General features: G+C 37.8%; 1 protein-coding gene across 1 annotated transcript in view; it reads right to left on the bottom strand.

Annotated features, from left to right (window-relative positions):
* Nucleotides 1-22,919, bottom strand: part of arhgap44a (Rho GTPase activating protein 44a) — a 46,492-nt gene extending 23,573 nt beyond the window's left edge. Inside the window, 4 exon segments of the mRNA XM_043234878.1 lie at nt 585-661; nt 750-869; nt 1,068-1,107; nt 22,657-22,919. Coding sequence (XP_043090813.1) covers nt 585-661; nt 750-869; nt 1,068-1,107; nt 22,657-22,709 — 290 coding nt within the window. The 5' untranslated portion in view covers nt 22,710-22,919.
* Between the last annotated feature and the right edge of the window lie 665 nt (nt 22,920-23,584).

Below are 23,584 nucleotides of genomic sequence, written 5' to 3' on the forward strand. Positions count from 1 at the left end.
ACAGTCTAGGCTAAGAAAATAAACTTACTTCAAAATTAAAATGACTTGTAGCACATTTTTTTGGTTCTTGTCTTCCAGCAAAGGCACAAGGAAATGTATCTTGATTTAAGAAATATTTTGACCGTGGGCCACAAAACTTAATTCAATCTTAAGTCAATGGGATATATGTTTTGCAATAAAGAAAAACACATTGTATGGGCAAAATTTTTTTTTATTTTTTTAATTCAAAAGTTATGTAAAGATCATGTTCCATGAATATATTTTGTCAATTTTCTACTGTAAATATATCCCATGGTAATTTTGGATTAGCAATATGTATTGTGAAGAACTTCATTTGGGCAACTTTATTTATTTAAATTTTTTTAAATTTGATTCCAGATTTTAAAATAGTTATACTTCAGCCAAACATCGTCCTATCCTAACAAACCATACACCAATGAAAAGCTTATTTATCCATCTTTCAGATGATGCACCCTTACGACTGAGAATGAACACGAAATGAGGGTATAAAAGCATAATTCCCCGTCGATTCCCATTCGATAGTAAATGATATGCGGCCTAAGGGAATACGAAAACGAACTCACCCAAGAAGAGAGTCGTCTCCTAAAACAGCTGCTCCCTCCACCATACATTGAGCAAGTATCGTCAGAGGCAACTTTTTCTGTTCAGGGAAAATCACAATCGTGTTATGAGTGTAATTAACCGCCTTGCAAAAAAACCAGGAGTGTGAGGCGTGAGAGCAGACGTACCGAGGGTGATTTGACTGATCTCTTGTCTAAATCGGTGCCTTGTTGTCCCTGCAGACAGGCGGTCAGCTTCTTATGTGTGCTGTGAGAGACCTGCTTCACCAGGTCTAAACGCTTCTCCACCTGAAAGCAAAGTAAACACTTGTTTAGCACATGAGCGGTGCAGCGGAGACAAGAGCAGAGTAGGTTAGAGAGGGATAGATCGCCCCAAAGTGAAAATTCTGTCATTAATGTCGTTACAAACCCGTAAGAGAATTTTAATTTTGGGGTGAACTGACCCTTTAACGGGCTTGTGATCCCACTGCCCTGATTTGATCTCACCTGCAGCAGGTCTTCGCTCAGTACCTCTGTTTTTTCCGCCCTGTAATATCGGAGAGAAGAGGCGTTTAGGTGCCGCACTGGAAAGAGGCTTGATAGTTTGGCTAAGCGCTCTTTATGAGAGCGCCTCTATCAGGGGAATGGCTATGAATCCCTTCAGTAATTAATTAAAAATTATTGAAGACACTTATATGCAAAAACACATGCGCTGCGAAATTGTGAATGAGTTTGGAAAGCAGGCTTGTTAATTGTGATCGTTTGAATTGTGAAGTCGGTTAAAAAAATGCATTAAAAAAGTAGCTCTGTCGAACGATTAATCACATGCAAAATAAAAGTCTTTGCATAATGTGTGTGTGTTCTGTGTATAAAAATACACACAAACAGTATATATGTATTTACTTGTCTATATTTATATTTATATAATTTATACATGCATGAAATATATGCATGCATGTGTGTGCATTTATATACACATAATAATAAAAATACACAGTACAAAAAAATATATAAAAATATATATATATATTATATATATTTATATTTTTTAATGTGATTATTATATATTATACAAAATGACTACCCTTTTTTTTTTTTTTTTTTTTTTTTATGTGATTATCCACAAAATGACTTTATCCTACACTGACAGGGTCTGTATGTCATTTTCTAAAAAGTTAATAATTTTATTCAGCAAGGATGCATTAAATTGATCAAAAGTGACAGTATAAAGACATTTATAATGTTACACAAAATTCTATTTCAAATAAACTTTTAACTGATCGAGGAATCCTGAAAAAAGCATAACTGTTTCCACATAAATATTAAGAAAATATGTAAGGTTTATATATTAAACAAATGTACACGTGACATAATTCATACAAATATAAACACATGCACGTAAATACATTAACATGTTTTTTTAAATATATGATATATGGGTACATATTTATACACCGATCATACACATGTATTCTGTAAACAAAAACATTTATTGTGAATGTGATTAATTACGATTAATCGCTTGACGGCGCTAATTAAAATGATTTATTAAGGATCTTGTGACACTGAATACTGGAGTAATGATGCAGAAAATTCAGATTTGAAGAAATAACAGAAATATTCAAATAAAAAAAAAAAAATATTTTACAGTATTACTGGTTTACTGCATTTTTGATCAAATAAATTCAGTCTTGGTAAACAGACTCATTAATCGCTAGAATACGCATACATTTCCAAAAAGTAAAACTTAATATCCATAAAATGTAACTTAATAGGCTAAATGTTGAACTTCTAAAGGAAACTACAAACTACTAAGCACCAGCTGCTAAGATTATATCTGGTTCTTCCCTTTTTGTGTCGTTTAATACCAGACCATTAAATGAATCTAGGCTGAATACTGAGAATGTCACAACAATAAAAACTCAACAACTAACTAGCGAGACACTACTTTGAAGAACTTGAGTAGAAGGTCGACTCCGCCTCCTTCAGCTCGCATACGTTCACGAGCTATGAAAATCAATAAAAACAACTTTCACAATCCCTTATGAATGCGCCATATTGAACTCTGGCCGTTACATATTCACAACGAATCACAGCGAGGATGCAGAGCAGGTTCTGTTTCTGCTGAGCCTCAGATAAGCAGCATGACCCATATGGCGCTCGCATACATACAGAAGAGCAGGTTGCCATGGCAGCAAATGCCGAATGCGAATGAAAATAGACACCAGCGCATCTCCTTCCCATCCACGATGGCTGTGACTCGTTTTTTTTTTACAAAAAAGGGACTTGATGTAGAAAGAGGTGCATTTTATATCTAAAGCATAGACAGCAGTGTGCATGTCTTTTTAAAGATACAATTTTAGAACAATGATGTAATATGAAAGAAAACCAAATCTCTGCTATAATTATGTATACCTGACAATAAATACTACATGACACTAACATCTCATTAAGTAATTTTGTTACTTGAAATAACGTATATATATATATATATATATATATATATATATATATATATATATATATATATTTCTCATTTTATTATTTTTATTTATAGTTTTTATAAAATAATAAAAACTATTTAAAAAAACTAATGGAGAACACAGAACAAAATTACTAAATTTACTAAAATTAAAATTAAAATATAATTCAAAGTACAACACACTGCTATAATATTATGTATTGTATATTATACTGTATATTCATTACATGATTGTAATTATTTCTTAACATTTTAAAACATATTAAATGTCAAGAAAAAAAATTTACCAGTATTTCCAACCACTCAAAAACCGAACTGACCTGCAACACAACCTTGTATTTCTTCAGCAGTGAAAACAATCATATTCAAAATTTGATCCAAATTAATAAAGTTTTTAATAATTATTCAAAACTTTATATAAAATGTATTTTCAATTTACTTAAAGTTTTAAAGAATTAAATTCTTAATTTCTTTCTGTATAGGGTCTCTGAAGGTTTAAAAAAAGGTCATGCGTGACTTTTGAAAGTCTAAAGCCTTGAAATATTCCCTTCACTCTCATTTTGCACCTTTTAGCCTCAGTTTTCAATTTCACTTTTGCCCTTACTAAAATCAGTATGCTGGTTTTTCTTCTGTTGGTGACTCATCACTCAGTCTGTCTGTTCACTTTGAAGGCAACATGAAACAGACCCTATTGACTTGCCGTAGAAATATCCCTAGTCTTATGACTCATCGGCGCACGTTATAATATAGACAAAAAAGCGATTGCACAATCTTTCATAAAAAGTCTCTCCAACGTTTCTTCTACTGACGTAATCCACGCAAGAAAAATAATAAATATATAATGCACAGTTTCGACTTTATTGTGATCAGCCCTTTAAACTAGCCACAGACATGCTACATTAATGAGAACAGCCTACACTTAATTCACTCATTAAGTATTTTATTGAACAGCAGCGTTTTTTGTTGCCATACAATGACTGTAATGAAATTTAATCAGTGTTATGAAATTCCCCCTCTCCTGTTTTTGAGCAGCGGCATCCTCCTGTTTCAGGTCGATTGATTTAAACAACAAGAAAAGAAAAAAAACTAAACCCCGGCTGCCTACAACAGATGCTTCAAGCTGAACCGCTCTCCTACACAGCAAATTTCCCAAGGCAAAGACAAAAACAAACAAGCGGCCTGGCAGAGGAGAACAGATGATGCATGTGAATGACCTAGTGCTCAGTGAGACGGGCCTGCTGGGGCCGGGCCAGAGATGAGGCACTGACCGGGGGACTTGTCCCGCACACATCCACCCCGGCCCGTCAGGAGACCCGCCAAAGCTCTCCTCCAACGCTCAGATGCCAGTCAGCCTGCAGACATCTTGAAGAGATGTTTCTTTTTACTACGGCGGTTGCAAGGATGCGCTGCGTTGATATTTCCCATTCTGTGATAAACTTTGTTATTGGACGCAATTGTAATCGTCCATTAGCTTGGTTTGGTACCGCCAGCGCAAACCCCCATTTGATGTAAAAAAAAAATACTGGAATTGCTAAAGATGCGCAAGGACAAATTAGCACTGAAAAGGTACGGATAGTTATTTTTGCAACTCAGCTTACTGAATAGAAATGGGTTGAAAACAACGCGATCTTATGGAAACTCGTAACTATTTTACTTTTTGTTGAAACAGTGGTTGATCTGGATCTTTTTTTTTTTTATTCCAATTGTACATTTTTATTTTTGACTGGCTGAAGTCCCACTTGACAGAGATGGGGTAGGGATTGAGCTTCATGCTTAATAATAAAAAAATTAAATCTTAATTTTTGAGATTTATGAGATAGTTAGAAATAGTTAGGTTTTCTAGTAAAATCAGGTTGGCTGAGACTAATACAAAAGCCTCAGGTAAATTCAAATAAAGGTGCTTAAATACATATATATATATATATATATATATATATATATATATATATATATATATATATATATATATATATATATATATATAAAATTACTCTTTTAAGGCATTTGATAATATTTTATTAATTATTTTATTAAAGCGAATGCATATTTAGCAATGCTATGACAATGTTACTACAGCTCTACACTACTATAGCTTGACAGATTAATTTGAATATATCAAATATCCTAAGCAACAGGTTAACTTGAAAAAAGTCTATTAATTTTATATCAAATGTATGTAATAATTAGTGTAATAATAAATGTTATTAATTGAATCAACTGCACTAATTGTTTTAGCATTGTTGCCATATATCTGTTACGAACAACCACCTAAACCCAGCTAATGTCAAACTAGCACAAAAAAAAAAAAAAAAAAAAAAAAAAAAAAAAAATATATATATATATATATATATATATATATATATATATATATATATATATATATATATATATACATACACTACATTTTCATGCTGTTCTATTAAAATAAACAATTTTTTGCAAAAATCCATGCAAAAACATACACAAACAAGATAATCTGAAAAAAACATGGGTTAAAAAAATGTAGATAACAAGAGGTGCTACGAACAAGGATCAGAAAATGTAGGTAGAAAAATTAGCATACTTTTAAATCTACACCTGCTGTAGATTTGTCATCTCTATTTTTGGTCTGTGCAATACTGAAAAAGACACTGTTCACCACAGGCTGTGAAGACAGTGCTGCCTTTTATAATCTTTTTTAAAAATTTAATTTATGCATGTCATGTTCAGGCAAGAAGGCTACAAACGCACTGCGAGGAACGCGCTCTGACCATCTTTTCATGCACATCCCTCTGATACCTGGAAAAGCGACTGAATGAAATGCCTGCCATTCGGGTCTATTATGAGCGCTGTCCGAACCCGGCCAAAGAATTCCAAACTCGGCCTGTGCACACGGCACTTCCTGAGCGAGCGGGGTGGTGCCTGACACCGAGGGGACCGCAGGAACAATGTGTGTACGGACGGCCCTAATCACAGTCCTCAGAACGGTCAAGACAGCAGCCACGCAGACTCACACCCTTTCTCCTACCCACTTCCTGTCCTGTCTGCAAAACCTCTTCCTGCGATTGTGACTCGAGCAGAGCCACACCACTGCCGGGCCGGTCCGCATAATAGCCATTCTACTGCTTTTATTTAAAGACAGAATGAGACTTTATCACTGCAGAGAAGAATAGTGCTGCTATCTGGGCTCTTATCTGATGCCAACAGCCCTGTGGTGGAGGGATTGTTTTCGCCATCTGTTCCTTGGCTCCACTTCTTCCTCTATCTTATTTCGAGCATTTCGTCAGGCCTACAACAGTTGGCACTTTCCAAGAATAGGGTACAAAATAGGGCCTGAATGTCTTAAAAAATTAAGAGCATTTTTCAATTGGTCAGTGAAAAGAGTAGCTCAAACTAAATATTAAACGAGCTGCTGTTTTCTATTATTTTATATACGAGGTTTGCATTTTTTCAACCCTGTAATTTCAGAAGTGCTTCTGTGCCATTTTTGCTGCGTAATGTTTTGTAATGCACCGATATGAACATTTTGGCTGGTAACAATAACCGTTTGCGCTTTATAATTGAGAACCGATAACCGATATGTCCGCCGACATTCCTAGTACATTTGAAATAACACTAAATGCTTTTGGTTTGTACTAGTTATTAATACAATTAATACACTCTTAATTTCAGCGCAACAATGATCACAAGTTGGTGAGGTCTTAAATAATGTGCTGGTTATACATAACTTTATACTATAACAGGTTATCATATCAGCTGTGTGGATGCACTTTCTTGTGAAGAAAAAAAAAGATGATAGGATAGCACTGTACTAGCCAACGTACCTCAATTTAAAGACCAAAAATATTATTTTGGTTTCAGTTTTTGACTAAATGAAAACTTGAATAATTTCTGTTTGCAAAAAAATGTTTTGGTGCATCAAATATTAAGGTGAATTTAATGATGCACAACAGTTCGTTGAATATATTTAATAACACTTAACAATAACAATCGCATGCTGGATAAACGAATGCTTCAAAATGAAGTCACGTAGTTAGTGCTCTGCATTTGCGGAAAGCACTATATTTGTCCTGAAGCTTTAGGCATCCTTTTAAAGAGCAGCAAAAGGACAATATACTAATAACGTACTTAGGCAAGACACAAAGGTTACATTTGTGTGTTTATGACTGAATATTCCATCCAAGCAGTCTCTAAAAGTCTCATATAGTGGGATATGAGGACAGTTATCTGGGGCATCGCGCACATAAGTGGACCACCTCTTTCTTAAGGATGTTCTACATGCAGCTGGAGAATATAATAAGGAGAGATTGTGAACAAAAAAGAAGTCATTTCATTTGCCTGGCAAAAGACCAAAATACCAAATATGGAAAATGACCAATTGAAAAACCTGACCCCCTTAGTTACCGTTACTATGCGCGACAAGCCATTCCGCTCTCGCGTAAAAATGCATGTCAAAGTAAAGAGGAAACAAACAACCCACAGACAGACAAGACAGAGGTACGAAACAAAGTCTCAGTCAGTTCAAGTGGCATGAGCTGATCATCTTTTCATATTTACTAATATATAAATATAAATAAAGATCAAAAGCGTTATTATCATTGGTCAGATCAACTGTCAATCAATCTCCCAGGAAAAGGTTACGAAAAGCTACGGATACAAAAAAAAAAAACAGATCTCTGTTTAATGGTATTCTATTATTTTTCTTCATCCCAATACATTCACACAACATGATACGGAGAGCATAGCAGCTGTGGGTCTGTCATCCTGCATGTGTGTAAACAGCCCTTGGCAGTGAGGCAGAGTAAAGTGTGTCTACACACTAGGGGAAGCTATGCTGGAGACAGAGAAAACTTAAAATCCCCTAATATAGCGTATGTTTCATTCACATTGCCCAAATAACTTTTACGTGTTGAGGCATGGACTACACAAGACCTCTGAATTTGTCCTGTGGTATCTGAAACCAAGTTACAAGGTGGGGCTTCTATGAAAAGGATTATATAGATTAATTGTGGCCCATAGGTGCTCAAAAAAAGCATCACCTTAAACTTTTTATCATGTCCCTCAAATCATCTACAACCATCTTTATACGGTTGGTACATGTCAAAATTACATTCCCATAAATGCCAAGGCTTTTCCAGCACAGCATTGCTCAGAGCATAACTGCCTCCTATCTAAAAGAAAACGTGATTCATCAGACCTGACAATCTTCTTCCACCTTTCTACCATGACCAGTCTTAAGTTTTTCAGCAATTTGAGCTACAATTGCTCTTTCTGTATGATTGGACCAAATGGGCTAGCCTTTGCCCCCCACATGCATCGATGAGCCTTCCTTGCACCATTTTTGGTAGATACTAACAAACACATAAGGGGACACACCACAAGAACTGCGAGTTTAAAGATGCTATGATCCAGTTGTCTAGCCCGAGTCCCTCAAATCTTTCCCATTTCCCTTGTTTCCACCATGTGAAATTCAATAACTGACTGTTAACTTGCTGCCTATTATATCCCAGCCCTTGCAATCATATTATCAATGTTACTCGCTTCACCTGTCAGTGGATTTGATTATATGATTGATCAGTGTATATATACAATATAGGGTCATTTTTCATTCATATTCAAATTTGAAATGTCTCATGCATTTGTTCACATGACAAACACTCTCGTTCTTCCTCTGCATCTGGAAAGCGATGGCGTGTATACGCCCTAAGGTTGAGAGAGACCGATACCCGGAGGAGTCCAGCAGGCAGACATATCCATCCAAGTGAAGCCATCCTACACACTGGGTGGCTACACTTGTCTACCGACTCTGCTTCAAAGAGCCATTTGAGCCCGACAGGTAGTCATTCCCCTGCTGCCATGTCTCGGACAGAAGATGAGCCCCAGAGAGCCAGCAAGATGACAGGAGCATATGTTTAAGAGGACACTTGAGTGTCTCCCTCAGCCTGTAACACAGGAGGCCAGAGGGGACTGTTACCAGAAACAAGATCAAAGCCAGGAGTCTGTATCAGAACAGATCTTTACAGAGACAGACTTTACGCTGTTTATTTTCAGAGGGAGGGGTTTCCTCCTGGGACTTCTGACGTGCATTTGGTCTGCCTATCATGTCGAATGCCAAAAGCCAATTGCATTCTGGACAGGACAGGATATAAACCCAAACACTTTGGTTTTATTGACTTCAAAGGTAGACAGGATATGGAAGGACAAAGTTTGTATGTGTGAGAATATGTGACTTGTATACGCTGTACGACGTGGCCTACATATCAACTTTATTAGAAGTTGATAAATAGAGGGGTCTGTGCTCGTAATCGTGTGGGCAGAGACATGGAAAAGCAGTTTGAGATGGCCATCTGTCACCATCTCTCTGTATATTACTTACAGAATTGAGATTGCTGAACCTGAAGCCTTAAAGGGGCAGTTCATATAAAAAAGGAAAATTATATCATTCGCTAATGTGTTATTTTAAGTAGTGTTGCCAAAAGTACTGAACTTTATGTGCTAACATTGCAGGACTGTTGAGCGTATTCTTAAACACTGCCGATTGGCCATTGTGTTCACATGCTCAACAGATAGGACTGCGATTGGCTACAATGCCCATCGTTTTTCGCTCCTTACTGAGCACTCAAACACGGTAAATAAAAAAAAAAGTTGAGCAAACGTAAAATTTGAAGGCAACCAGCCTTTTTGAGTTTTCTCAACTCTTTGTTTTAAGTTTGTATAACAAAAGTTGAGAAAACTTAAAAAGATGGTTGCCTTAAAATTGTAAGTTGGCTCAACTTTTTTTTTGTTTACAGTGCAGGAGCAAACGAAAGCAAACATCTGTTAGTCTATCCATATATGTGCAGATAACTGCACAAAAAGGTCAATTATATAATTTAATCTGAGATGTCAGCAGGAAATGAATGTTTTTGATATAAAATGGATTGATATTATTATTATTTTTTTCTATAAAAATACGACAAAGAAAGAAAATGTGTGCAAAAATATTTAATGTAGCATTTCATTTCAAAAGACTGTCAATCTATGGTTAAAATTTCTGTTTTTGTTTTCCATGAACATTATCAATCTGGAATCATTTATTTATTTATTATTTTTAAATAAATAATTATTTTTTATTTTATTTTTATTTATTTTATTTTATTTTTTTAAAGAAATTAATACTCAACCAGGACACATTAAATTGATAAAAATGTGACAGTAAAGACATTTCCATTTCCATTTCAAATAAATAGACATCTTTTGAACTATTCAAAGAATAGATTCCACAAAATATTAAAGAAGCTAAACCGTTTCAAAAATGTATAATAAGCAAACATGTTTCTTGAGCAGCAAATCAGCATATTATAATGATTCAGAAAATGTTAAATATATAAATAAATATTAAAATGTACAATCTATTCAAACAGAAAACAGTTATTGTTGTAATAATGTACAGTATTACTGTTTAAACTGTTTTTGATTATATACTTAACCTAAATCATTTTAAATGCTTCATATATTTGCTATATTGGTGGGTGTTTTTATTTCCCTGAGAGACTAGTTTCAGTCTTTTCACGTAAAAAGCTTTTTTTGGATTCATTCAGTGATTTATTCAGCGGCTGAACTAAGGTTACATCAGTACACCTGAGGCAGGCTGCTTCCTCTGAGAAGGCAAAGGAGGCTGAGATTCCTCAAAATGAGAAAGTATGTATAAGAACATGAAAATATGAGACTTTTATTACTTAATACTGATTAGCTGTGACACCAGAGCTCCTAAAGCATGCTGTTTAATGCAAGGGGAAACAACAAGATACGAAGAAGCATTGCCTCCCCATTGCTGTGATTGGCACATTATTACCCTGTCAGCATGATAATGCCCACCTCTCGTGTCTGTAAAGCAACCTGAATGATTTAAACTGATGAAAACAGACAGACTAAGTAATTATTTAAATCACAGCCCCTTAGACAAAGTAAAGCCTCACCTCACTGTCTACAACATTTGGCATTCACGGAGAATTTACTGACAGAAAAGACGGTGAGTATTAGTAATGAATCAAACAAAACCACCAAAGCAACTACGGGATTCAAAGCAATCTCTTCAAAAGAGAGAGATGAAACATTCAAAGTGAACTAGAACAATTTGTTCATTTCTTAAAATACGACTTTTCTACGCTACATCATATTTTACATTCCCATTATGTTGAGCACAGCCTCTCTCCGACCCTTTGAAATAAATTGAATGCGTTTGCACCTTTAAGACTTCTATGCAAACGATCTCTATTATGATTGGCTAATCTCTTCTTACTGACATGGTTCACTCTGTTGTTCATCAAGCCAGGCCAGGCTGAATACTGAATAGGCACTGATATGTGAACGTGGGCGCTCATACTGTATGTTCACACACTCATGGTTGTCAAGGCAATACTATCCTGTTTTTTTTATTTTTTTGTGGCTATTTTCCATAAAAGATTTGCGTGGAGCGGGAAAGAAGCTTTGCAGAAAGAAGCATCAAACTTGTATATTTCAAAAGAGCAAAGAAAATCCTATTTTCCACGATATGTCCCCTTCAACAAGCTCCCGCCTTTAACCCCAGGAGTAATTTTAAGACTTAAGATGGCTCAGCTTCATAACCGAATATGAGAAGATGTGGCTCAGAGGAATATTTCTTGCTAGAGGTCACACTTGCAATTTCTCTGTCTTTGACCAGGATGGCGTTTTACCTTCCAGCACAGTGCGGTTATGAAGCGGATATTTATTGGAATTAATGGTTCCACAAAGAGCCTTAAACATCTGTGGAATCTTTCCCGTTCAAAAAAAAGGTTCTTTAGGTTATTAAAAATGGAACAGTTCGCTGATAGGTTCTTTGAGGAACCCCAAAATGGTTCCTTCTTGGCAAAACAACCCTTTATTTTATAACGGTGCAGAGGAAACCGGCAGCTCAAATTCTTCCTCCTCCTCTTCCTCCTCCTCACTCTGCACCTAAGATGAGTATATCTGATCTAGAGAGAGTAATACACTCCTGTCCCACTGTGCCACCCACTCTCCCTCTCACACAAGAGATGCTACATTTTAATAACTGGGAAACGGAGAGAAAGAGAGTGTGAGAGAAAGAGGAGCAGGAGGAGGCCTGGAGCGTTGGCGGTGAACTGCATTTTCATGCGAGACCTGCTTTTAGAGGATCTCTACTGAGTATATTTATGAAAATTTCTCCATCGAAATGCAACGAGAGACGCGAACGCGATCCTAAGATGATAAGACTGAAGGACGGGGAATGACACAAGACAAGAGGAAAACAGAGAAACCCACTTACGAGGGCTGCGCGGTGAACTAGGTCACCGCTTTGTTAAATATGCAAGAATAACTGCAAGGAACACACACACACACACACAAGGAAACACTTTCTAAAACATCATTCATTCAGGGAGTGTAAAATCTGATTTATAAAAATAGCACTGAACCTTCCTGTCCTGCGGCACAACGCATATGCCCAGATGTCTGACCTTAAGGTACAACGTCAAATGAAGCACATTTTTATGTTGCTCTTTCACAGCTCAGTACTTAGTTCTTAGTCATGTTTTGAGCAGCATCATAATCTTAGATGTTTCTCCCGAAGCTCACTTCTAAGTGACTTTTCTCTCCTGTGGTAAACGCACTTTTAAAAGTTGATTATAAAGCTACATTGCGCATTACACAAATTAAGTCCCCTAACAAATAACACGCAGGCATTTAATTACAGCATATTTCTGTAGGGTGCATTTGGACCTCGGATGCTAGAAGCACAGGGCTCTGCTTTGTCTTTTCACCTTCCTGAAATAACAGGATGTAATTATCAATATCAAGTAGGCAGCATGCTGTAGATGAGCAGGCTTTAAAAACCGAGATGCATGGTTACTAGGCAACCAAATGTGAGATTCCTATATCATTAACAGCCAAGACAAAGTTCTGAAAAAAATGGACAGTGACAGTGAGATGAATACAGATCTGGAGGGGGAATCTGGCCTGAGGAACAGACTAAATGGAGCCTTAATTCAAGAAAGATTAACCAGATCCATAGCATTTAACAAGCCGGGAGGAAACAGACTAAACAGTAGACATGTTGAGAACATCTTAAGAACTGTTGAAAAGTAAATATTGTAGAGATACTGAGCCTTTAACAAACCTTTAAAGCCTTTAATAAACCTGGACTGGATAACTCTGATCATTTAATACATAGATAGATAGCCTGAATAAACTCGTGATTCCTATAAATTTATTTGTAATTACATTTAGCACTTTGACAGTAATGGTATACGGTATGGACTTCAGTTGCAGACTATTTATGATATCTGGCTGTGAATAAACCTGCAATATCATTAACTCAATTTCAACTGTTGGTAGATGGTAAAATGATGGTAAGATGGTAAAATCCTGTATTACTAGCCAGCACTAATCAGTCAGTCACCACTAATCACTCAGCAATCTATCTTTTATTAGAAACTCCTGCAAAGACCAGCAAAAAGAACACTTTTATCAAGCCTTTACATCTATGAGTAGGTAATACCTGCAGTATGCAAAGTTTCTTTTCTGCCTCTCTTCTTGGTTCCTCCATTGCTAGTTCTCATTGAAACCATGTTTTATGCATATAAGAACTTTAATAATTTAAAAAGGCATCTCAAAAACCATTCGCGGTCACTTCAGGGAACCAAGGTGTTACCAAATGCTTGTGCATGTTCAGAAATACAAAGAGATTGTGCACAGAACATGTCGTGCTTTTAGTTTTAAAAAGCTTTTCCCATGTCTAAATTTCTTGTGATGCAGATATATCTGCAATTTGTGCACGTGCAACTTAAGGCATGCAAAATACACTAAGGGTAACCTTCTGTTTAAGTTTAATTACCAACAAAAATACCCCGTGGTGGGCTGCATGATCCTGAAGCCCCTAGGAACAGTTAGCTACTGGGGGAGGGCAATTTAGCAGTTATCCAAATCATATGCTCTGTAAGTGCTCCGAATGAGCGAATGAGAAATGTATGAGTCAGTCTAATAATGAGCTCTGCCTTATGCAGGTAAGAAAAGTCCTGCAGAGTCTTGAGCAGTAATCTCCCTAATTCAACCAAACATAACCACTAGAAACAATGAATCACACTCTCAAAGCTGGTGCACAAATTCGAGCGAAGTTTTTGTTCATGCCAAGAGAACAAGAGAAGTGCTGCTTATTGTCAAGATAAAAGTTTCAGGTGACTGATCTGACACTTCATTAAGCAAAATTACACGAAACCAAAGCAACTTCGGATAGACGCCACGCTGCATTCAAATCAATTCTCTGCAAATCAAACCTGTTTACCTGCTATTGCTAGTCTCATGGTTTTACTTTCCAAACCACGTTACATCAATGAAAAACATTTCAACTTTTCAGAACGCCACAAGCTCACCGCAGGTCATGAGACAAGAATCAACCAATCAGTAACATTGAAAGCTCAGCCAAAATAAAGCTAGTTGGTCAAAGCTGTAGAGGGATAGCCGTTTTAAAGTCAATTTAGCAGCAAAGCTACTGCAAGCGATTTTTTTGTGCTGGAAATCCATTTATCCTATGCTGAAACTTCAGAGTCTTCACGGAAAGCGCAGATCATGGTTGCTTAGTGACGGTAGATGCTTCCAGAGAGTGCCGGAACGCTCCGAAAAAAAAAGAGAAAGCGGCGCGCCTAGCGTTTTTCAAGCGTTTTTTAGCACGATATGTAAATGGCCCCTTAAACCAAAGCTGATTTAACACTCCAGATCAAATTGGATGCATCCAACATCCCGTTGTTGGAGATGCCAGACTGAAAAGCTCTTAGCATGTGAATTACTAGGTGTATCGCGTGTCTGACTGCAAAAGCTTTGCACGATGCTGTTGATGTTACACTGAATCATTGCATAATCTGTAATCGCATTGTGATTCACAACATTAAAACGAAATCAAGTTGGCAGGTAATGCTGGACAACGAGCGTAGTCTCTCTGGTGATGCTGGTCGTCCAAGGTAGTGTTGGATGTAGTTGGGGCTAGCGATAGCAAGCTAGCTTTGAAAGCATAAGATCCTACCCTTCCTGCATAATCACTCCCCGAAGCCAAGTTTCTTCTAAACAAATCAAAACACACAGGTTGCCAGGGGCTAACCAGAGAAACGGTGAAAGATGGTGTTGGTCTAAGATCGAAAGCAATGCTGATTGCCTCTCATTCACAGAGAAAACATTACAGCGCAAAACACATAATATTACAATAACAACAGAGAGAGCTGATTTATCTTGTCTGCATTAACAGTGCGCAGAGGTATGCAAATAACATATGTTCTAACAGACAGGTAGTACAGCCCTTCAGATTCCTCAGGGATGAGGGATATGATTGAATGAACATTTTATGGTCCCAACCCTTCCACAGACGATATAAATATACATAAATACGTTTAGACCACTTAACTCATTGATAATTGCAAGCAGCATAACAGAAAGTGTTTTCGAACCAAATCATCTACCCTTCCTTTATAGCAGTGCCCATACATCGAAAACACATCATAGTGAAAAGCTATAATCATTTTTTTTTTCATCAGAATTGATATAAAATATTATATACTACAAAAAGTATTAGCATTTAATGTCGGTCCATTTTGCGGACCCTTTGCTAACCCCTTCAGCAGCTATTTTCTATACTGTAGGAAACAAGTGCCAACCTACAACCCTTTTCAACTTGAATGGAGTAAAATACCGATAAAGTCAAATTTGAAAATTATGGTAATTTTAGTTTTTCTGAAATCAGGCAGGTAAAATGTGCCCGTGTCGACATTTCTTCGAAATGCCATTACTTTACTTCTTGCTTGCTTGTTCGCTCTGAAAGTGAAATGCTCAGTGACTGTCGCTACAAATGTGTTCGGTTTAAAACGAAACAGACAAATGAGACAGATTCAATGCTGTATGCATTGCAGCAGGTTGAAAATGAAATAGCTGGTAAGTGCCACTGAAAATTAGGGCTCTATCGTGTTTGATAGTGTTAACAAAAAGAAAGAGTGACATAAAAACGGAGCTAGTTATGTGACGCAAATGTCAAAATGTACAAGTTAAAAATAAATGCTAAGGAGCAGCATGCATTTTTATAAACTCGTAATCTGCTGTGTTTTAGCGCTGCTAGTTATCATAGAGGAAAGTTTAACATCGTTACTGTTCAATTCTGCTTTCTAGTCCCTGGTTGGAAATCTAATAAATAATCCTCCTTTCTTACGGATGCCATATTGAGCGTTGCACTTTTTCCCAGTGCCCGGTCCGTTCTTCATTATACTGCCTCTAGTTTTACCTTCGTTTCACTGGGCATGCGCTCTGACGCACAGCCTTGAGAAGTCTCACACATCCAGAAAGCAAGAGTCTCTGCTCGGTAACCCTAGTCAATCTGGGTTCGATTTGTGACTGCAAATGCTTGCTTGTGGTCAGAAGGACGTCATGAGAAGCCTGCGTGCCAACTCAGCGGTAATGTATTCCGGCTTCAGAGTGTGTGTTTCTGAGCCAGGCAGAGGGGCGAGACAGATTGACAGAGACAATGAGTACGAAAGAGGACTGTCCATTCCAAACAGTGGATTCGTTCGGGTAATTGGACCGTGCATTAGAGAGGGGCCGCCTGCCCTTAATTGCTCTACAGACATCTATTACTGCACAGCAACGAGTATTATTTCAAAAGGCCTGGGCTTTGGAATAAGAGCAGGGAGCGAGAGAGAAAAAGGGGGTAGAGAAAAGATTCTGGTGGCTACAAGGATCCGACGCTAGAGGTGTTCCGTTCTGGAATGTTCCCTGATCTATAAAACAATCACAAAGCGCTATATTAATCAATCACGCTTTAAAAGTTACTTTTTGATGTCATCACAGGATTCATCTGGAAGTGAACTGCTTTGAAAACACACAGTTTTTTACTTGTCTTGTCAATTTCAGGTTATGAATTCATCATTTTCCCATAGAATGGTCTGCAACGTCTTTTATATATTTGTCAACCAATGAGAAAAGCTTCTGTTACTTTAAAAATGGCAACTATGGTCAATCTTTAACAGTGACTTTAACAGTGACTCAAATGAGTAACATCCCAAAAAAAACATATTTGGGGTTTGTAACGATCAGTAAAAAATAGTTTAAACGGCAACACTGTGAAATATTATTCACATTTAAAATGTTTTTTCCATTTCAATATATTTGCAAATGCAATTACTAATTACTAATCAGTTATTCAGACACATGATATTTATTTTAGAACCAGACTTCAATCTATAGTTTTCTATTCCATCATCCGATATAATGTAATTCATAATGCTTTATGAAAAGCCTAATGATTGCTTTGAATCAGATGTCCTGTTGCCACATTATTATTCCATCATTCATCTTGCACCAAGTTTAAATTACTGTAAAGGTCTAGAGCTCTTTATTGTATTTTCGAACAGAAAGTGACAGGAAAAATGATTTCCAGAAGATTATAAGTACGGCCGCTTAAAACGTAGGTGGCCCCTGCTGCGTTCAGTGAAAAACTCCCATCAGTCATCCCCTGTCTCTCACATCAGGGACTGATCACCGGTAACCGGTGAACGCACACCAGAAGCTGCCTTGAGTTTAGTCTTAGCGCTGCTGACATCGCACACCTGCGCGCCCCCAGAGACGCTGAGGAGAGGAGAGAAGAGAAGGAGGACCTCTTTATAGAAGCGTTTCCCAGCTAATTAAAAACTAGGCCACTGCAGATACATAGACGAAGAGACGCCATGATGTCTGAAAAAAGACACTGTCCCTCTGACTTACATCAAATATAGGCTAGGCTAATGATAGAGCTACAGTAGCGGGGCTAAAGACTCGGCTTCCGAGCCCAGGCCGGCACACTGCCTGTGTTTTAGGACACGTTTTAGCACCGGAAAATTATCTATAAACTGGGGGAGCCACATTATCTTCAAGGAAAAGAATGGCGACATCAGAAAACAGTGCATTAACTTAGCCACTGGATTGGATATATTGGAAATAGACTATCGGTATAGAAAAACCAGCCAATATTAGAAGAACAAAATGCTCCATTCTAGTGAGCTGCCTTGTTGTCTACTGCCTACATAGACAGCTATCTTCTAAAGCAGCAATCTAACCACACGAACTCATAAAATGTTAACAGCTCAACACTCTTAGCATGTTATAAACACAGCACACGCAAATATCGGATGACACAATCACTTTTCAATGAAACGGACCATTCTTATCGTCGCTCATCTGTATTGAATGAATTTATTTATTTTTATTTATTAGTTTCTCAATTCCGCCCTTTTTTTTTGTTCACTGAGGTCAACAGAATGCATTCTGGGATGCTGGCTTGGAATTTGGCAAAAATAATATGTCGCAGATGGCACATATTTGCTTCCCTTGTGATGGCAAAATTTTGAATTAAAATAAAAATGTAAAAAAAAATTAAATGCGTTTAATTACTCCCATGTCCTCCCAATCTATAAGACACATATTCAGGACACAAATGACAATGAATATATTTTAATCAACATGTTAAGCATGTTTTATTCTTAATTGTTTTATTTTGTAGTTGGAAATAAAACTTGGATATTTTTGAAGTACCTTTTGCGAGAAAATAAAGTAATTGCACAAGAATACTGTTTTACTACAAAATTTTATGTTACATTAATTTCATGTTTGACGTGCTTTATGTATGTGAACTGATCAAAGTTTAAATGTAAACAAAAACCTATTAAATCAAATTGTGTCTCTAGAGATGAAATGGTTTAAACTGATTGATTCACATTAAACACTTTCGCGCTGTCATTATAAACTTTTTCTAGCTTGAAATTTTTGGTTGCATTGGCAAAAACGTGGCACTTTTGAAAAACCTTTCCAAAAGGTATATCTTCACACGCATTTCAAAGGAGATTTCAACGGAAAAGGACACTAGTGAGTTAAACTCCATTGACTTCTATTGTTTTTCAGTCAGATTAGAATTACAGTGGCAGATAAAGAGCACTGACCCTTTTATACCTCACTCACCATACCTTTTATTCTCAAACTGCCTCAATTCAAGGAACGTGTAACAAAACATCGTCAGATTCAGTTTCATCTCAGTAATTTAAATCAAGCACACTTTGTTCCCAGATTTTAGCTTCAATGGAAAAAGCTAACAAACAATGAGAGCTTACAGCATGCGCAATGAGCCTCAATTTGATCGTAAGAAACTGGTGTGATTTTCTGCAAACTATAGGGAACTTTATGTCCTCACAGGCATTTGACATATCGTTTGTCTCCAAACCACCATGAGTACTAGTGACAGCTGTTTACCACAAGGTAACGTCTCTGCGGAGATCCAATCCCAATTTTACTCAGGTGTGGATTCATATCTAAGAGTATGGTGATTTGACGACGTGCTAAAAAAATTTTCTGCGTTTTTACAGACAGCGTTGTTGTCAAACGTTCCCTGTTCACACGGATCCATGAGAAATGACTTAAAACGCTGTATTATGAATTAAGCCAGTCTGTGAATATATATATATATATATAACAAATGCTATCTCAAAGTCGTGAATATTTTACGAGGTGGCTAATTTGTACGAATCTGACGACCACACTCATTTGATTTGCCTGAATCCCAGCGATGGGTAGGTTTAGGGTGTAAGCCATTTATCCAAATTCATACGAATTCGCAGCTCTTTAGCGAAAATCGTATCGAATTTGAGAATTAGAGGTGAGAATTCGTCCAAATCAGCCAAACTCGTAAAATGGCGAGATCGGGGGGTTGTACGAAAAGCTTGTGCATTTTCGCCAATTCATAATATAGTTTTTAAAAACCTGCACTTTGAAACACGTGGACCCCCAAAATGTAACTTCTGCATGAACGAACGCCTGTTTCGGTGTATGCATAAAAAAAGATTCCCTGAAACTTGCGGGCGCTCCCTGTTGTGCGAGCATGTTTGCAACGCAGGGCCATTAATCAACACGCACGCCGTTCCCGTGCTCTCTGCTGACGTTTAAAAAACACACACACGCAACTCCATAAGCACTTACAACGTACTGTTGTTCCCAGTAACAACGAGCTGGCAGTTCTGAAGGAAGAGGGAGGCTGCCGTACTTCCTGAGAGAGAAAACACTACAGGCAGTGCACAGCCCCACCAAAAACCCGTACAGACGCTCACTGCCACAAAAAAACATGAATGAGAGGACTATAAATATATTCGCAAAAGAGAACACGGAGAAAGAGCGCAAACACTGGCCCCTGAGCCAGATAAACGTAAATGCACATACGCGCACAGAGCGGGGGGGTCGTTTTCATCGCAGTGGGCAAGAGGAAATGCGATTTACCAATGATGAGAAATGAAAACGGCAGGGAGGATGGAGGACACGGCTATAAAAGCATCTGGACAAATGTCAAATGCATAAATACAAATGTATACAGTAGGGCTCTGCAGTACCGCAGCACAGCGTGATTATAGAAACGGCGGTTAGATACAACACGAATGCATTTCTATGCATTTAACTATTTAGTGTATATGATATATTACAATCAGATTTTGGTTTGAATAACGCTGTTATTTAAGTTTGGGGTCAGCATTTAGTAACGTTTTTGAAAGCGAGGTTGTACTGAATACAATTTGAAATGTAATTTTAACGTTAAAAACAGTTGGGCTGCTTAAATTCTATTATAGAAAGGTTTTTTTGAATGCCTTGATGAACATAAAGTTATAGTTAACATATATATTTGAAAAAAAAACTAGTTATTTTAAATACAAATTGTTTCATCATAAACATCATAAAATGCTATTAAAATGCTATTTTTGCCTCAATTCACGTTTCATTTCTTTAAAAAGAAATTATAATAACATCTACCCCAAACTTCTGAATGATAGGTTATTCATTTAAAATGTTGCTTTGAATCTTAGTCTGATGTTTTGTCAGTATGAAATAAAGATTTTGTATTAATATGTTCATCAGAAACTAGTCAAATTAAGAAAATGACCAAATAACTGAAAATGCATCAAAATATTATTGTCATTTCCGTTTCATATTAACGTTTAAAGCGATCATCGAATACTGAAATGAAGGCAGATCTGAATGCGATTGGCTCGACTGCATACATATCTAGAGAGATATCAACTTACGGCATTTAAATTCAAATTTGGCCCAAAATACGTTTATGCATTGAAAATGGTTCACAGTGAGATCGGTGGCACACATTAAGAGAATAAAATCTAAACCGTTTTCATGCTGACCTTAAATATTCGCAAAGAAAACTGGTGGATAAAAAAGTCAGTGGCGTGGAGTCATGGATGGTCTCTCGCGCTGCATTACCTCCGCACTAGTCTATCAAGGTCACGAAGTGCAACCCTCAGCTGATATAGGGAGATGTGACTCTGCTTCTAATACATGACAGGAACATGCAAGTCTATTTTGTAAAGCAACATCAGGCCGGTGTGCCCTCCCAGGCCCTGGAACATATTATTAATGAGTCAGGACACTGTGTTGTTTAGGAAACATGTTGTTTCTCATTACCGCACAGCTACAGACAGAATGCCACAGTGGGCCGCTGCCACAGTTCCCTGGACATTACCAGGGAAAGGTAGAGAATACTAATACAGGGCTTACGCACAAACACACACACACACAAACACACACACACAATCTCATGCCCTGAGCAATGCTGGAACCGGGTTGGAGGAACTCGGCTTGCCATTTTTCCACTGCCCCGCTGATGCCAGCCAGCGGCAGTAAAGAGAAGCTTCCCTACCCACCCACCGAGAACAGATTTGAAACGATGACCCACAACACCGTGGAATGATCACCCAGCAAGGAGCTGCCCCCGATAGCGACACACACCTTCTGGCCTTTAACAACACCCTGCGCATGACAAGAAGAGAGGTACAGAACAATCCAAACACGTGAAAGGTCAAGCATCGCACACCCACTCCTGCATAAACAAGACAAATGGGGCAAGCTAGGAAAAAACAAAAAATCGGCAGCAACTTTTCTGCAATACGCACTATAATGCGCTGGATTCGGAAATTCGAAGCCGCGCTTTCTGAAGCAATGATGACCTTCTCCATCACTGACAGATCTTGCTGATGTACTGCACCCAACTCCTCCTCTTTTTTTTTTCCAGAGATCAGTGTGCAATGAAAACATTGCGCCTTTGCCATTTTCCTCTCATCCGCATCCATCCGCATCAGCTGGCACTAGAGGCATGTCATTCTCACACCTCTCGTTCAGATCAACGTGAGCTGATACAGCGATGCTACATTAGGCTGCATTTGATGGAAACGCATCCTGGGGGCTCGTGCAGGGGGTGTAGTGTCAGTGCCATGGGGAACCTCCGAGAAGCATAATGCTGGGAGAAATGCCTCTGCAGTGAACCCGTTACGCACAAGACACGGATGCACGCACAACCTCCAATCATGCCTTTTTTAAATAACATTGCACGGGTGTGGAAACGCATAAAGCTATTTTAAGATGCATTGCGCAATAGCTAGACGCTATTAGTGGTAATGGCTACTAAAAATGTTGATGAAATACGCACTGAGATATTTAGAAAACAGCGAAAGTTTGAATGGGAAAATGTATGCGAGTCGGGGATTCTTTTCTAAAAAATAAATAAGTAAATAAATAATGAATAAACTTCGTCGTGGCGTAAAACGTATTTAAGATCATAGAGCTCACCTGCCAACAGTCTGGTTGGCGAGCTGCCGCATCCGATTGAATTGCTTCTTCATTTTTGTATTTTTTTTCTGCGTTAACACCTCGAGTGCAAAACAATCCGCATTTCTCTCAAAATAAAGGGACGTAATCCGGTGCGAACATCCCCGTTATTTCCATCACACGCCCTCATGGCAAACCGAAAGAGGGTGGAAATGTCCTAAGATGCGTAGTTCAGTGCATTTTTGCGCTGCTGCTCGGCTGAGATGCTGCTGGGCGATTCTCACATCGGCAAAGTGACAGCAGCGGAACGACGCGAGCGCGGTGCACCATGGGTAGTGTAGTCTTTTTTCTTTCTTTTTTTAAACACATGATCAATGTGCGGGCCAGGCGCCTTTTTCATTTGGTTCGGTGGACAGACAGGTATGCAGGGGTGGCGTTTAATTTGCAGTGCAGTTCACTCGTGGCTTAAAAAAACCTTTACAAAAAAAAAAAAAAAAAAAAAAACTAGGTTTTTTACAACACATTTAACCATGTTTGCTTAAACAGCAGCAGAACAACATGTCATGAAACTCTGATTTAGAGCATATAGCTTTACCGGGGTTAACCCCTAAAATGCACAGTTGTTTAGCAACAGATAACCAATCATAAACAGCCTCGGTTCTTACATCATTAAATATTCATGACTTAGTACAGTAGAAGCAACTTTCCTGGTATCTGAAGAAATCCGCAAAACAGTGCGTTGACACGCGTTGAAACTATTGAAAATGAGTTAGTCCAACAATAAGGCAAGATGCGGTATTGGGCATTTTTTAAATGATTTAATTTATTTAATTTTCCCTAATCTGAGTATGACCGTTTCAACTGTATTTGCATATGACACAATCTTGAATGAAATCGCTTGAGTGACAAGAGATAGGTTTTGTCCCAAATGACACACTATGCACTTATT

This window comes from Puntigrus tetrazona, chromosome 3 (genome assembly GCF_018831695.1).
Source record: "Puntigrus tetrazona isolate hp1 chromosome 3, ASM1883169v1, whole genome shotgun sequence".
In the NCBI taxonomy this organism is placed as follows: Eukaryota; Metazoa; Chordata; class Actinopteri; order Cypriniformes; family Cyprinidae; genus Puntigrus; species Puntigrus tetrazona.